At 43.8% G+C, this 13798-nt stretch overlaps 2 protein-coding genes across 6 annotated transcripts in view; one reads left to right on the top strand and one right to left on the bottom strand.

The window, feature by feature from the left end:
• Positions 1-13798, bottom strand: part of sick (sickie) — a 1179025-nt gene that overhangs the window by 432269 nt on the left and 732958 nt on the right. The window lies entirely within an intron of this gene.
• Positions 574-11363, top strand: LOC119179785 (uncharacterized). Its single transcript, XM_037430905.2, has 6 exons — positions 574-1021; positions 1971-2056; positions 3472-3564; positions 5753-5800; positions 8037-8084; positions 11211-11363. The coding sequence occupies exons 1-6, from the start codon at positions 904-906 to the stop codon at positions 11268-11270; spliced, it is 453 nt and encodes a 150-aa protein (XP_037286802.2). The 5' UTR covers positions 574-903; the 3' UTR covers positions 11271-11363.

Here is a 13798-nt window from a genome sequence, read left to right as displayed (position 1 = left end):
AACATCTGGAGTCGTATAACGGGCCCTTTAATATCACAGTTGGCGGGCCTCTAGCAGCATATTGTTCTTTCACAAAGAAAGACCCTGTTAGTGCCAAATTTGTGCTTTTGAAGAGTTATTTACTCGACCACGGCGATTGTAGTGGCGAGAGCACAGTTGTTCTGAAAGTTGCGTTTAGGGGAATCCTAAATAAGTGCGAACTCGTGACCACCACATCTGTGCGCTCTTTTCACAGCGCCATATTTGGAAATAGAAAAGCGTTAAAGCGGTTTTGTTTAGGCGAATAACGACTGCATGCTGTGATCTCGAAAGAAAGAAAAAAAAGTACGAATATTCCGGTCAATTTTCTTCGCCTTCCTCCTTGAAGAGTACCCGGTGGCCTCGAAATTCACTCAATCTTATCAGATATCCTCAAGGAAGTGCATTTTCTTCGTAAACGTAGCCTAGTTACACTGGCGCGGACGGTTTTATAATCGCTCGTTTTGTGAGTGTGTCGGTATACCACGCCATCATGACAGTCTGACCGACTGATAACACGGCGACCGAAGTTACCGACAACGAGGCCAGTGACCCGATACGTGCTACGCGATTGCATATGTGACGCGCTGGGTTGCGGATTGTCTTGCTGTCTACATTATTGGCGTTTGAAGTGCGTGTTGAAGGCAGCTGCGAATAACTGACAAAATCCGGTGCTTCTGCAAGATACCATTCCGAGCCGCAGGTTCTTGAAGCGCTTGCTGCAAGTGTAGCAGCAGTGCTGACCAATTCAGTTTTTTCTTCGCTGCCGCAACACAATCGACCGAAGTAAAGAGTTCCAGAAGGAAACGCACAACATACTAACGAACAAGAAGCAGGCGCAATACGTGGCAACGCTACAGGTATCCGAAACAAGCCGCGACCACCATGGCCACAAAAACGTGGCTCTATGCCATCGTGATCGGTGCCGCTGCAACCACCGCCCTGAGGTCCCTGCCGAATCCGATGCCAAGCGGCGATAAATTTCACAAAGCGTGCAAAAACGGTAAGCACTTCTATGTTAATGAGCATATTACCATCAGCCACGCCACCACCGTCTTAATTTATATAAAATCTGTGCGTGAGAGAGAGAGAGAGTGCACGAATTAGAAGGCAGATGCAGAAAGGTCGGCTTGTCCGCTCTGCCTATACTATACTGTGCACACGGGAAGAGGGGAAGGGCAAAACAAAGTGATGAAGATTATCATAGGAAACATTGTTAATAAAAGAGTACGTAGCGAGGGGAAGAGTATTGAGCAGACGTCATACAGCTGAGTGTTGACACCAGAAAGTAAAAAAAAAAATGCAGGGTGTGGTAACGATGTCATACGCGATGAAGGCTCAGAATCTCGACAGTTAATCTAGCTTAGTCCTAAAACGAACACAGATACGCACGCACGCAACCACACACATGCAAACTATATATTTATATATACATTACAATTAAGTCTAACAATTTTCCCTATACATTCCTTGGCGTTAGCGCCTGTTATATGTCACACACACACACACACACACACATATATATATATATATATATATATATATATATATATATATATATATATATATATATATATATATATATATATATATATATATATATATATATATATATATATATATATATATACATATATATATATATATATATATATATATATATATATATATATATATATAAGCGCACATACGTAGCTATATACATGAAGTATTTCATTCCACCGACCTATCGTGATATCTGTCCCACAAGTTATGTGACCTGCTTTATACCTTGTTTTTTTTTTTATTTCTCTATGTTGAACTACATAAACAGAAAGAAAAGCAATTTGCTACTTTCGCAACATTTATCGAATTTAATTCATGTGTCAAGGCAGACGCTGAAAAAATCATAACCCACGAGACTTTCGATCAACTTGATTGATATATATGTCTCAAACCCTTCTATTCGGCAGTCTTCGATTATTTCTCAACGTGTGACGATGCAGTATGGGCCACCGAGACGTTCAAGAAGAACAGAAGGAAGTACATTCCTCTAGTGGTAAGTGTCCTGGACCCTTGGGGGTCGCTACGGGGTTAATTTGCACGGAAAGTACGAGAACAATATGAGAGTGAGCACTGAAATTACCTTTAAAAGGTCAGGGCCCCTGCACGTAGCGGCCGATCGCAAATGCTTTCGTGACACTCATTGCTTAAACGGAAAGGAACGTCTTGCTAATCCGTGGGTCATTATTATGTCGGTACATTACAAGTTATCGTCGATTGAATGCGATTTCTCTCGATTAAACACGATGCCACTGCCGCGACGCCGATGCCGGCACCGACACGTACGCCGACTCCGGAATTTCAGCGAAACGAGCTCTTTTACCCGATCGAGTCAAAACACACGCACACAAACATACATGGACCCGCACGCAGGGCATTCACATCGAAGACGTTCAGAGGCGCCGCCTAATCGCAGTTAGCGCAGTAGCGCTTGAACAGCTTTCTTTTGATACGTTAGGTCTACGGTGAGGTTGATGGCGCAAGATTCGTTCTTGCGAAAGAGTTCGGTAGTCTAGTTTATCAAACGTATTGCAAAGCGCCTGTCTCTATAAACAATACCGTGGGCACCAACACAGAATAGGTTGAACAGTTTCAACACTGCCACAATGGTCATATTCTGTGGTGTCGGCCATCCCTAAGTGGAACGCGTATACGTGCGCAAATGCGACAGCCAGGGTTGCCACTCACTTTCAAGTGAAAGTCGCTAAACGATGAAGAGGAAGTCGCCAAAAGTCGCCATTTTTCTTGAAATATTGCCAAAAAGTCCTCACTCTAGATGATTTTGCCATGCGTAAAAAATTTGCAAAATATGTGTAGCCCCGTACAATAGAGTACTATCGATCACCCCTAAATTATATCGCTATTTTTCCTTGCCAGTCGCGGCTTCCTATACGTTAGTGCTTGGTTGGCCTGGTTCTCCGACTATAGGCGTGAGATGCACTTGGTGGCGCAAGGGCTACATCCTTTTTGAATGGAACGATCATGATAATCCTTCCATACAATCCACTGAACACCAGAAAACGGAAACAACTACTTCGAAAGTGACTGTGTACCCTTCACAATGCGCGTGCACCAAGCTTTCTGCGTGGCCAAGCTTACGCTATACACATCAGCCTCACTCAAGTTGCCGAAGGATATATATATATATATATATATATATATATATATATATATATATATATATATATATATATATATATATATATATATATATATATATATATAGCGAGATAGATAGATATAGCGATATAGCGATATAGCGAGATAGATAGATAGATAGATAGATAGATAGATAGATAGATAGATAGATAGATAGATAGATAGATAGATAGATAGATAGATCACATGCATCAACGTACGAAAAGGCACATGAATGAGAAAATTGCATTCCTATTTTACTTTTATTTACAGCCGAGAAGCGTCTTCCCGCAAGCCGTGGCGGATTGCCTGGAAAACTCGTTATCCGTATTTGAGTGGGAGATAGTTTGCAGTGACGCAATGACGGTAAGCATATAAAGGTTGTTTTGTAGTTGACGTTCGTATAGCACCGAAGGGAGCCACAAACCGGACCACAGGCGCTCACATCTACGACAGGAATATATTTTATCCGCACTAGACAGACCGATTTCGCGCAAACTACACCGCTTTTAGATTTATCTGAAAACTTCGTCACGTCAAACGCATCTGAAGTGGGCTTATGGGTTAAATTCTGAAATCCGAAGCCTTAAATATGATGATTGACAACCGCGCTATCGGCTGCACGGAGATAACACACCCGAACGAACTTGAAGGATTCATAATGCACGTACAAATAAATTTTTTCTGGCGTTTCGATTGAACGCCCTCATCGAGTTCAGCATGCCGTCACCATTAAGAATGCCAAACGCGGCAGAGCTACAAACTGCTGGCAGACCACAATTCTCAATATATTACCTGTCCCTTCTCCTCTCCAAGCTTTTCTGTAATCCAGAGCGTTGGTCGTGACGTCAATATTTGCGTCTTACCGTGTCAGTCACAAAAGTGGCCTGTTTGTCTGCCCACAACGCTCATCCACTTATCCTACTCGCACAGTGAGGAGGACCACTCGGCCAGCAAGAGAGATGATCTAACAAACCGAGCCCAGCGAGAAAGAGAGCGTGAAGGGCTTGGGGCCACTTTACGATTATCAAACGCGCATAACTCCGCTACTTCGGCACCGTTTCGAGCAATTATCGCTACTACGCGTTTGCTGCAAATATGCGCAAAAGTGGAAAACCGCTACTAAATTGAGACGTCTAGGTGGTTTAAGGGCCTCTAACAAAATTCGTCGCTGCGTTAGTTGGTTAGTAACATTAATTTTTGCGTAGTGCGCTTTCATCACAGATGCACAAAAGACACAGCACCGGTGCTTTGCATTACTGAGTCTCTCCAGTGGTAAAATGAAGCTGTCCAATACTTATCGCTATGAGCATACTGAGTAGTCTATATATATATATATATATATATATATATATATATATATATATATATATATATATATATATATATATATATATATATATATATATAATGCGTTTTTTTAATAATTCCAATTGCAAGACAATGCTCTGCTTTGTTCTTTGTTTACGACTGTATCTCAAAGGGCCTCAAACCAACTCATAAAATATGATAAAGAGCGCGTCATTGAGGCGCAGTTCGTGACGCCACCAGTTTGCTTGTGTGACGTCAGGATGAAAAAGGTTTTCGATTGGTCGATATACGAGATACATCTGTTGCTGATTCTCGCCTACTCTGCCTTGCCACGCGGTCGCGGCCCGTTCTGCCTTGTCTCGAATTACTTTCGTGCGCGATAAACAGATTACACTCCATGAAATCCGCGACTGACGCGAAGTCTGACTGGCTCAACGTCGGGATTTTGCGCCTGACGTGGAATCCTGAGTGGCTCAACGCATAGTGCTGACATTCCACGTGTTTTAAAACGAAATGAGTCGCGAGGAGGAAACTGCATTTGTGGGAAAGAGTAGTGAAGGCCAGGAGAAAACTACTGTCTCACCTTTGAACTCGGTGTGGTTTTGGGGCACTTGAAGGCTGGCAGACTTACAGCTTACGGAGGCCTACGACTGTATCTTTAAGCAGAGGCTCATAGACACACAGGCTGCTGCTTACTCTAAAAAAAGAGCCTTTGTGCTTCTCGTTGGCTTGTGAAAAAATAGCCATAACCCATTGATGATATGTGAGGTTCAACGTCCCAAAACCACCATATGATTATGAGAGACGCCGTAGTGGAGGGCTCCGGAAATTTCGACCACCTGGGGTTCTTTAACGTGTACCCAAATCTGAGCACACGGGCCTACAACATTTCCGCCTCCATCGGAAATGCAGCCGCCGCAGCCGGGATTCAATCCCGCGACCTGCGGGTCAGCAGCCGAGTACCTTTGCCACTAGACCACCACGGCGGGATAGCCGTAACGAATTCAATGAATATTAATAAAATCTATAAGTAAAGTTACTGCAATTACTCTTTACTTGTAGTGAGAGGGTGTGGCATCTGACAATTGTCATGTTAATGCTCGCAATGTTCCTGGTATGCGAAGACTTTGTTCTATAATTTTAATCCTCAAAGCCCACACTATATAAAATCGATATCTGCAACATTGAATGTCCATATTGAGTCCGTTTTCTTCTATTCTTATTCTTTTTGTTCTATTTTCAGCTTAGGAAGGCTTTGAAATGCTATGGGAGAACTATGATGAAAATCACGGTAAGAGAATTTCCTGTGTGGTTGGTTCAAACATTCTTTAAAACACCTCAAGTTTCAAACTATCCATGCACTATATCCAAAGAGCTAAAACTTTTCATGTTGCATGTAAAGCTAGGAGCTACACGGTTATCTTTATTTGCATTATTTCACATGCACGGGCATACTTTTTGTCGGGGCTTACAGTACTTAGAAAATGGGGACAATTTCTTTGGGAATTTTTTGTATTACTGGTAACTTACACTGAAACGTGCTACTTGTGATTGAAAAAATTGCACAAGGCGCTCATTTTCCTGCATCTGACGAGAAATGTACGTAACAGCGCACTTACGAGATCCGTCATGTTGTAAATTTTAAAGCAAATCTAAAGACAACTATTCAGTCGACATTGATTGCTGAAATAGCGACCCAGAAACCTCGTAGAGTTACGTTTGTGCCAAGGAACGGCTTATTTTGAAATGAAATCACGTTTTAGTGGTCCGCATCGGGTTAGCGCACTTCAAGTTACCCGCCTCAAGAAGCGGACCGACTCTCGTCACTGTTGCCTTGCCCAACGTTGCCCGGTTTGAGTGCGCAGCTGCCGACACCAGTAGACAGAACAAAAGCAGCAGATTGATTGATTGATATGTGGGGTTTAACGTCCAAAAACCACCATAGGATTATGAGAGACGCCGTAGTGGAGGGCTTCGAAAATTTCGACCGCCGGGAGTTCTTTAACGTGCACCTAAATCTGAGCACACGGACCTACATTTCCTCCTCCATCGGATATGCAGCCGCTGCAGCCGGGATTCGAAGAAAGCAGCGGGAGCCACAGCAGCAGCAACGGCAATTGATCAATTTCCTGCCATTGGCTCCGAGATAGCCAACTTTTTTTGGTTCAACTGCGCCCCGCTAGATGGCACAGTTTGTCCGGTGTAGGCTGTAAAGGGCGATATGGGGTGGGCAGGTTTTGAGGCGAGGGAAGCGCAGAGCAAAATAAGGTTCGAAGAAAGGCTAAGAAATATGAAGGAGAGTAGATGGGCAGAGAAGGTGTTCCGTTATTTGTATAGGAAGAGCGTGGACACACAGTGGAGAAAAAGAACTAGAAGACTCACTAGTAAATATACGGCTGGTATTGTGAGCCATATGTCAACAAAGAGCGTTAAGGGAAAAGTCAGGGAGGCGGAGAGGATTTACTGGATGGCAGCTATGGAGAAAAAGCCGGCTTTGAGTAACTACCGAAAGGGCAAAAATGAAATAAGGAGGGAGGCATTTTACGATAATTCAAGGGGAAGCGCTTTACTGTTTGAAGCGAGATCGGGTTGCCTTAGAACGCGTAGTTATAAAGCAAGATTCAGTAAAGAAGAAGAACAATGCACATGCTGCGGGAAAGATAAGGAAACGGCGGAACATGTTCTGATTGAATGTGGAGATATCCACCCAGGTGTACGTTTGGGCACGAACCTACAGGAAGCCTTGGGTTTTAGGGACAACAATGGAAAGCTGAACACACCCGCGATTGAAATAAGTAAGAGACGGTTAGAGTATTGGTGGCAGAAAATTAGAGAGAAAGGACAAAAATAAATATTGGAAAAATAAAATATGGACAGTGTGCCGTAAATGGCAGAGAACTTAAGCTGAAAATTTACCTTTTTTCCATTAAGATAGAATTTATCGAAGTAGAGGCATTAGGCCAACATAAAAAAAAGGAAAAAAGTTTTTTTTTCTTTTTTTTTTTGTCGAGCCTGGTGGCATACTTGTCACCACCCCGTTATAAAGGGGACGCTCATAGCATCCATCCATCCATCCACCACGCGAAAGTTAGATTTTGAACCACTCGCACTGTTTTCCACAGTAACGTCCGGCGGTTCTTATTTCCATGAATCAAACAGAAACGAACAACTACCATTTTAATGCGTCTCTTCATGCATGGAGTGCTCTTTATTTATTGCAGCTAGATCGATTACTAGTGATTAATTGTAGGCAGTTCATCTGACGTCATCGGTATCATATTGAGAATGGCCTATACGGTGGCGCATGTGTTTTTGTGCATTTATTTACCTTGATTTCTCAATAAGTAGGGCACAGCTGTTGATAGTATTGTCGTTTTACATGTTGTCCTACATTGAGTTTTCACTCTGACGTAAATTGTTACTTGACTTTAGTGTCCCTTTACCTACTTAGACAAAAATGAACGGGATGTGCCAGTTTATAGAATCAATGTCTTTTAATCACTGTTATTGGCTTCCTTTTTTCGCAGCCTCCAGATGGCATGGAAGTTGTTCGCGAACTAGTCACCGTATTCGAGGTGAGCTGTGCACCGAGAGGCGGCATGAGTTATTGGCGTTACCTTCTTGTCAACTTAAGAGTTACCTCTTCAGAATTCTAACCAACACTAACCTTGCCCAGACTGAATATGTGCAAAAAGCTCTCACGATGTAGTAGACCAGTCTACGTAAAAACCGCGATTGCTAAATCTTAAGCGTCGAGCATACCAGAGTGGTCAAATGGTCTTTCTACTTGGAAATTCACCCCGAGTCTGGCAGTCTATAGGAAAAGCTTAACAAATGCAGTCGTTAGGAAAAGCTTAACAAATGAAATGTATGTATTCGACAGTTACAGCGAATATAACCGGTTTGATTGGGTGCCAAATGAATGTTAGTGTAATTGCGTGGCTTTCAAGGGTGTGGTGTGTATGTGCTTGTTGTGCGTTTATGCGTGCATAATGGTCACTTCAAAGAAGCTTCCGTGATCGTTTTTTTTTCATTAACTCTATATGAGTATAAACTATGAACCATCTACCCGAAGGAAAACTTGATGGAATGTGAATCAGCAGCGGTGCGCACGGCGTTGACCCGGTTTAAACGGGCATCAACGCGGGTGCTGGAAGAACGGTTTGCAGAACGAATCTCGGTGTATCGTTTACTCGAGTGAACGTTTCTTTGGAACGAAAAGACACGAAAGGCGGGTGGGGTTTGCTGTAAGTTTCATCGCAGAAAGACTGATCGCTTGATGTGCACTCGAAAGTTGCGAGTGGTGGAGAGAGTGAAGTAAGAGAGATGACAGGCGGCGAGCGGTGACAGGCTAGGGAGAGAGCGACGTCAACACACCCGCACTTCGAGGCAAGCGTGACCTACTTGGCACCACTCCAACACCTGCAGCCAGGGGAGCGCGGTGCGGACTGAGGGACAGCGTCACACCGGCTAGTCAAAGAGCTGCTTGGGATCTAAAACGAATCGATCAACGTTGTTCTATAGGACAGTTCCTCAATAGAAAAAAAATACCTAACCTCACCTTCAGGTTTGCCCGCGATGAGCATGCATTTCGTTAAAGAAGACAATCAGACACTGACCAACGTGATGACTTCTTTCATTGATAATAGTTAGTACTTATGTAATAGTCATTCCCGCATATGAGAGGTGCTAAGCCAGACGCAATGCTTTAGTTTGCGCAGCCTAAATTAAATAAGAATATTTAAATCATCAGGGTCGGCATGCCCTAGACATGACAAAGCTAAGTTCGTGAAAAGGTCAAATGAGCGTTTGTGACGCCAAATTCCAGATTAACTGCTTACGCGGACAGCCTCTCTCTTCCATATACGCGGGTGTCACGCTGGTACTTTCAATTACAATTGAATCTCAGGTAGGATCAAATTTCGCGACTGAAATCGGCTCGCTTATACACCTATCGAAATTAAGTCCCTCGCTTAAAGTAATAGAGCAATAATTATCGTGGTACGCTTTTTGGTACGGCATGTTTGAATAAAAATAGGAACTAAATAAACGGCACACAAGACAGTATGCCATGAAGGCGCACCTACAGCGGTACATTTCCAGCAAATGGTTTATTATCGGGGACCACGTGTTTTCATATACACTTTGTTGTTGCTTCTTTTTTTCAGACAGCTGCGACTACCACGTGTGAGAGAAGAAACAATTGTTTATTAGCATTATTAAAACAGCTACTTATGTGTGAGAACCTTGTCACACAAGTAAAAATAGCTGCAACGTGCTAGTTGCAACCATGGGCAAAAAAAAAAACAGCGAATAATAACCACATGGTGCATGATAATAAACCACTTTTTAGAAGTGCGGCGCATTTTGTGCGTCTCAGTGTCACTATCATGTGTGCCGATTATAACAGCTACTATTGTTATTCAAACATTACGCCACCTCCCAATAAAACGAACCTTGAGTAGCATGCGAATCAGCGCATGGGTCGACTTAAAGTCCCGTTCATCACGGGCACCTTGCCCGATGTTAACCCGTTAGTAAGTGGAGCACACCGTGAAATTCGCTGTAGTTTCTGTTGCTGCTGCTCGTCCCGAACTCTTCTTGGAGCACGCCACGCGGGTTCATCGCCACGCCATGCGGGAGCGCGGGCGTTAATCGCGCGTCTGCAGCAATGTTGCGGAATGGGCGCCTCCATTGCATTCCAATTCCATTCCGGAGAATTAGGATTTGCCGCAATTCCATTCCTTTGAGGTCCTTGGAATGAAAAAAAAAAATTGGCTGCCGCCGCACTTCCGCTTGACCACGGTTGTGCGAAAAATAGAGACAAACTTCAGAGGAGGACAATCAATATAAGGACAAACTTGTAGGCGCATTGCTTATATATGTATTGTGCTTGTAATCAGGCAAGCGATTTAAAAAATACTGCTTCATTGCTAAATTCTCGGTTCTGATTTACTAATGATTGATGTTATAAAAACAGCGCGTAGACGAGAACGTACTCCATTTTCGGTAAAAGACGTGATTCCATTGCTATTCTATTCTGGGCAAAAGGCGCTTAATTTGATTCCCATTCCATTCTGCCAAGCATTGTCCCCATTCTATTCCGGGGTCGCGAAAGTGTGGAATGATTCCGGAATCACTCCAACAATGGAGTGAAAATTCCGCAATACTGGTCTGCAGAACCTGGTTCACCGACGCTATCAGGTGATTGCCGAGAGAGTATAAGGGAAGAGTCCAGAGTATCTTACGCAGCCACTCACGCAGGCCCGTACGCGCTAGCGCATCCCAGCGCGTTCTGCACACAGCGTCTTACCCAGCCCCTTGCACAGGCGGTGTACACAGGCGCGCGAGCACTTTCGGGCGGTGCCTGGGCAGCTGTTGCGCATGCTCAGTGAGGGTGGTCACGCCACACACCACCTGATTTGGCTTTGCCATAAGCTGCTTCGCATCTAACAAGTCTCTCGCAATGAAGAAAACGCCCCCGCGATTCATCTGCAGCGTAACTTCACCGTATGTACAGGAAAGCCGAATTTGAATTTCGCATGGATGTGGATTTGGACTAGCACAGCTGGGGGAATCAAAACACAACTGGTAGCAAGTTATGAACAAATATTGCTTATCTGCTCACTAAATATTACCTATACATGTCACCAGGCGTATTCATTGTGGGTGCTTATTTTTCTTCTTGGGTCGAATTTCAGGAGTGCATGGACGGCATCATCAATTCTTCGATGACAACTACGAAGACACCCATGGCATAAACCATGGCTCCGACCATGGCACCAGCCATGGCACCAACAAAGAAAAAATAACAATCTCAGTAATAAAGATATAGCGCAAAGTGTAATCTGAAAGCTTTGTTTTTTTGCAGGAGATGGTTGGTGAAAACAAGCAGTACGCAAGGTACTTGCAGTACGTAAGGTCATAAGCAATATTACAGAAAACTAACAGAAAATGACGCCAGGCAAAGTCCAGGGGATGTAAATAGAAGTAGTTGTGAAGTAAATTCAAACGAATGAAAGTGGACGAATAGAAAAACAACTTGCCGAGGGCACGGACCGAACCTACTGTGACCTTCGAATAGCGCGTCCGATGCTCTACAAACTTAGCAACCTTGGTTCCTACCCCCCCCCTTTTTTTTTTTACTTTATGGGGTATATTGTATTGATTGTTAGAGCATCATTCAGGTAGAGCATCGGACACGACATTATGAGGTTGCAGGTTGCGTCCCTGCCCACGGCAAGTTATCTTTTCGTCGCCTTTTCTTTCTTCAAATATACATTAAATTGCTTCTAATAACATCCACTACTCTTTCCCTGGCGTTTTTTTTTTTGTCTCTTAGTACTCGTCAGTATTGTGCCTAACTAAGGAAACGTGCCTATATTGTTATATTTTCCTAAGCAACGCATTTCAAATACTGCAGCCCAATTCAGGACTATTGCAGGAGTGGAGAACATTTCCATAAGTAAGGAACAATTGAATGTGTTTACACTACCTGGAAGCCACATGCGTCAGCATGGGTAAAAATGCAAAATAATATAACCAGACCTTTAAAAAAAGCAAGAAAGGAGAAGGTAAGGAGAAGACAATGCCCCCGTGCACGAGAAAAAACGTTGATAAAGGTGACATGCAGCATGTCAATTATTAGTCACTTGTCCAGGTTTTTTCAAAACAAAAAATAAAAAGAGAGACTATGACAGCATTTACAGTTTCACAATGAGTGTGACAGAAAAACAGTCCACTAGAAAACGCCCAAAAGACGCGCAAGCATTGCTGCCGCATCCGTAGGCGTAGTTCAGCTAAGACCTCCGAGTGAGTGTTGTCACGTTCACAGCTTGGTGTCGTATAAAAATGAATAACGGTGTATACTGTGAATATTTCAGAAATATTAAGCGTGTTGTCTGATGCACGAGGTTAAAAAAAAATTGGTCCCGTATACGCATGTTTCACTACAAATGTTGTCGAAAAACGATAGTCTGCGTGTGGAGAGAGTGAACAAAACGTTTATTTGATGTTCTGCGCGAGTAAATCAGTGAATTATACTCTGAAAGCGCTGCGTTAGAGAGTCTAGGTCCGTGCAGCGAAGGCGAACAAGCGCATCGAGGCACGTTAGACACAAGCGCTATCTGGCAGTTATCTTCGAAAACGAAGGAAGGCGTTCGCGCCCACGGAGAAAGATGCGCGCCTGTCTCGGAGGCGATAAGGTGTAGAACCAGGGTGTCTACCGATTTGATATTTCTTAATTCCCTGACTTTTCCAGGTTTTCCATGATGATTAAAAGTAAATTTCATGACCACCACGTCTGCTTGGAAATGTGTGCTCTGGAAACAAACCCTCGAGTGGTAAAAAAAAAAAAAACAGTCGCTCCCATAGAGTTTCACACAACAAAACTTTAGGGGCGCTCCATATAAAATCATAAACATAATTGCCAGACGCACTCGGAATGTACAGAGCACGTGCGGTAAATGTGAAAAACAATGTAAATGCGTCACAGAGTGGTCGGGGTATCGCGTGAATGTATCGCAATCGGATATGGTTTGAGAATGCTTAATTGCAATTTCGTCTTTATTATTCGTATTGATTGAATGAAGGAGAAGCGTTGCTTTCAACGAGTGGTGGGACACTGATGTTGGGTTGTGCCCCACTACTTGTTGAACGTACTGGCACGACTGCTGAATAATAATAAAAAAACTCGTTGTTTTATCCAGTGGTCGTAGTACTGCTGCTTCTATCTCATCTTCTCGAGTTAAGAAGCGTGTCAAGTTAAGTGAAAGCCAAGTAAAGACGTCCTTGACTGAATTACTGACACCCGATCCAGTAGCGACATATATAGGATGGCCAGAGAACGGTTGTGCAGCTTGAGCAGCCGGCTTTTACTAGCAGACGCTGCCTGCGTAGGACCTCTTGAGACAAGTCAGAGGGGGGTGGGGGAGAGAGCGACAGTTGGCGTAGTGGTTCTTAATAAAGAGAAAGGAAGAGAAAAGTGAGCCCCGTTATTGTCTGCTTCAGGAGCGACACCGCCACAGGGCTCACAAGGGATGGGGGTGAGGAGGGATAAAAAGGGTAGAAGTAAAGGTATAGAAAAGAGGAAGAAGAACCAACAACAAATTGAGGGGATAGGAGAGACAGAAAAGATGGAAGCACGGTCACTGGAGTCCGAGGAAGGGGTACACTTGCGAGAGATGTTGTCGGCGTCTGTAGATGGCGTAGAGCAGGTCCAGTAGGTCAGAGCTGCACTGTCGTCGAAGACCGTCGGCGACAGGAGGTGACGTAGGGCGAGCCCAGTCGG

Source organism: Rhipicephalus microplus, chromosome 7 (assembly GCF_043290135.1).
Source record: "Rhipicephalus microplus isolate Deutch F79 chromosome 7, USDA_Rmic, whole genome shotgun sequence".
NCBI lineage: Eukaryota > Metazoa > Arthropoda > Arachnida > Ixodida > Ixodidae > Rhipicephalus > Rhipicephalus microplus.
The sequence above is the reverse complement of the archived record's forward strand: the minus strand, read 5'-3'. Positions and strand labels throughout refer to the sequence as shown.

Coding starts and splice junctions, on each gene's coding strand:
- LOC119179785 (XM_037430905.2), top strand. CDS start 904: ATGGCCACAAAAACGTGGCTCTATGCCATCGTGATCGGTGCCGCTGCA. Junction 1,022..1,970: donor TCACAAAGCGTGCAAAAACG/GTAAGCACTTCT, acceptor TCTATTCGGCAG/TCTTCGATTATTTCTCAACG. Junction 5,801..8,036: donor GAACTATGATGAAAATCACG/GTAAGAGAATTT, acceptor CTTTTTTCGCAG/CCTCCAGATGGCATGGAAGT.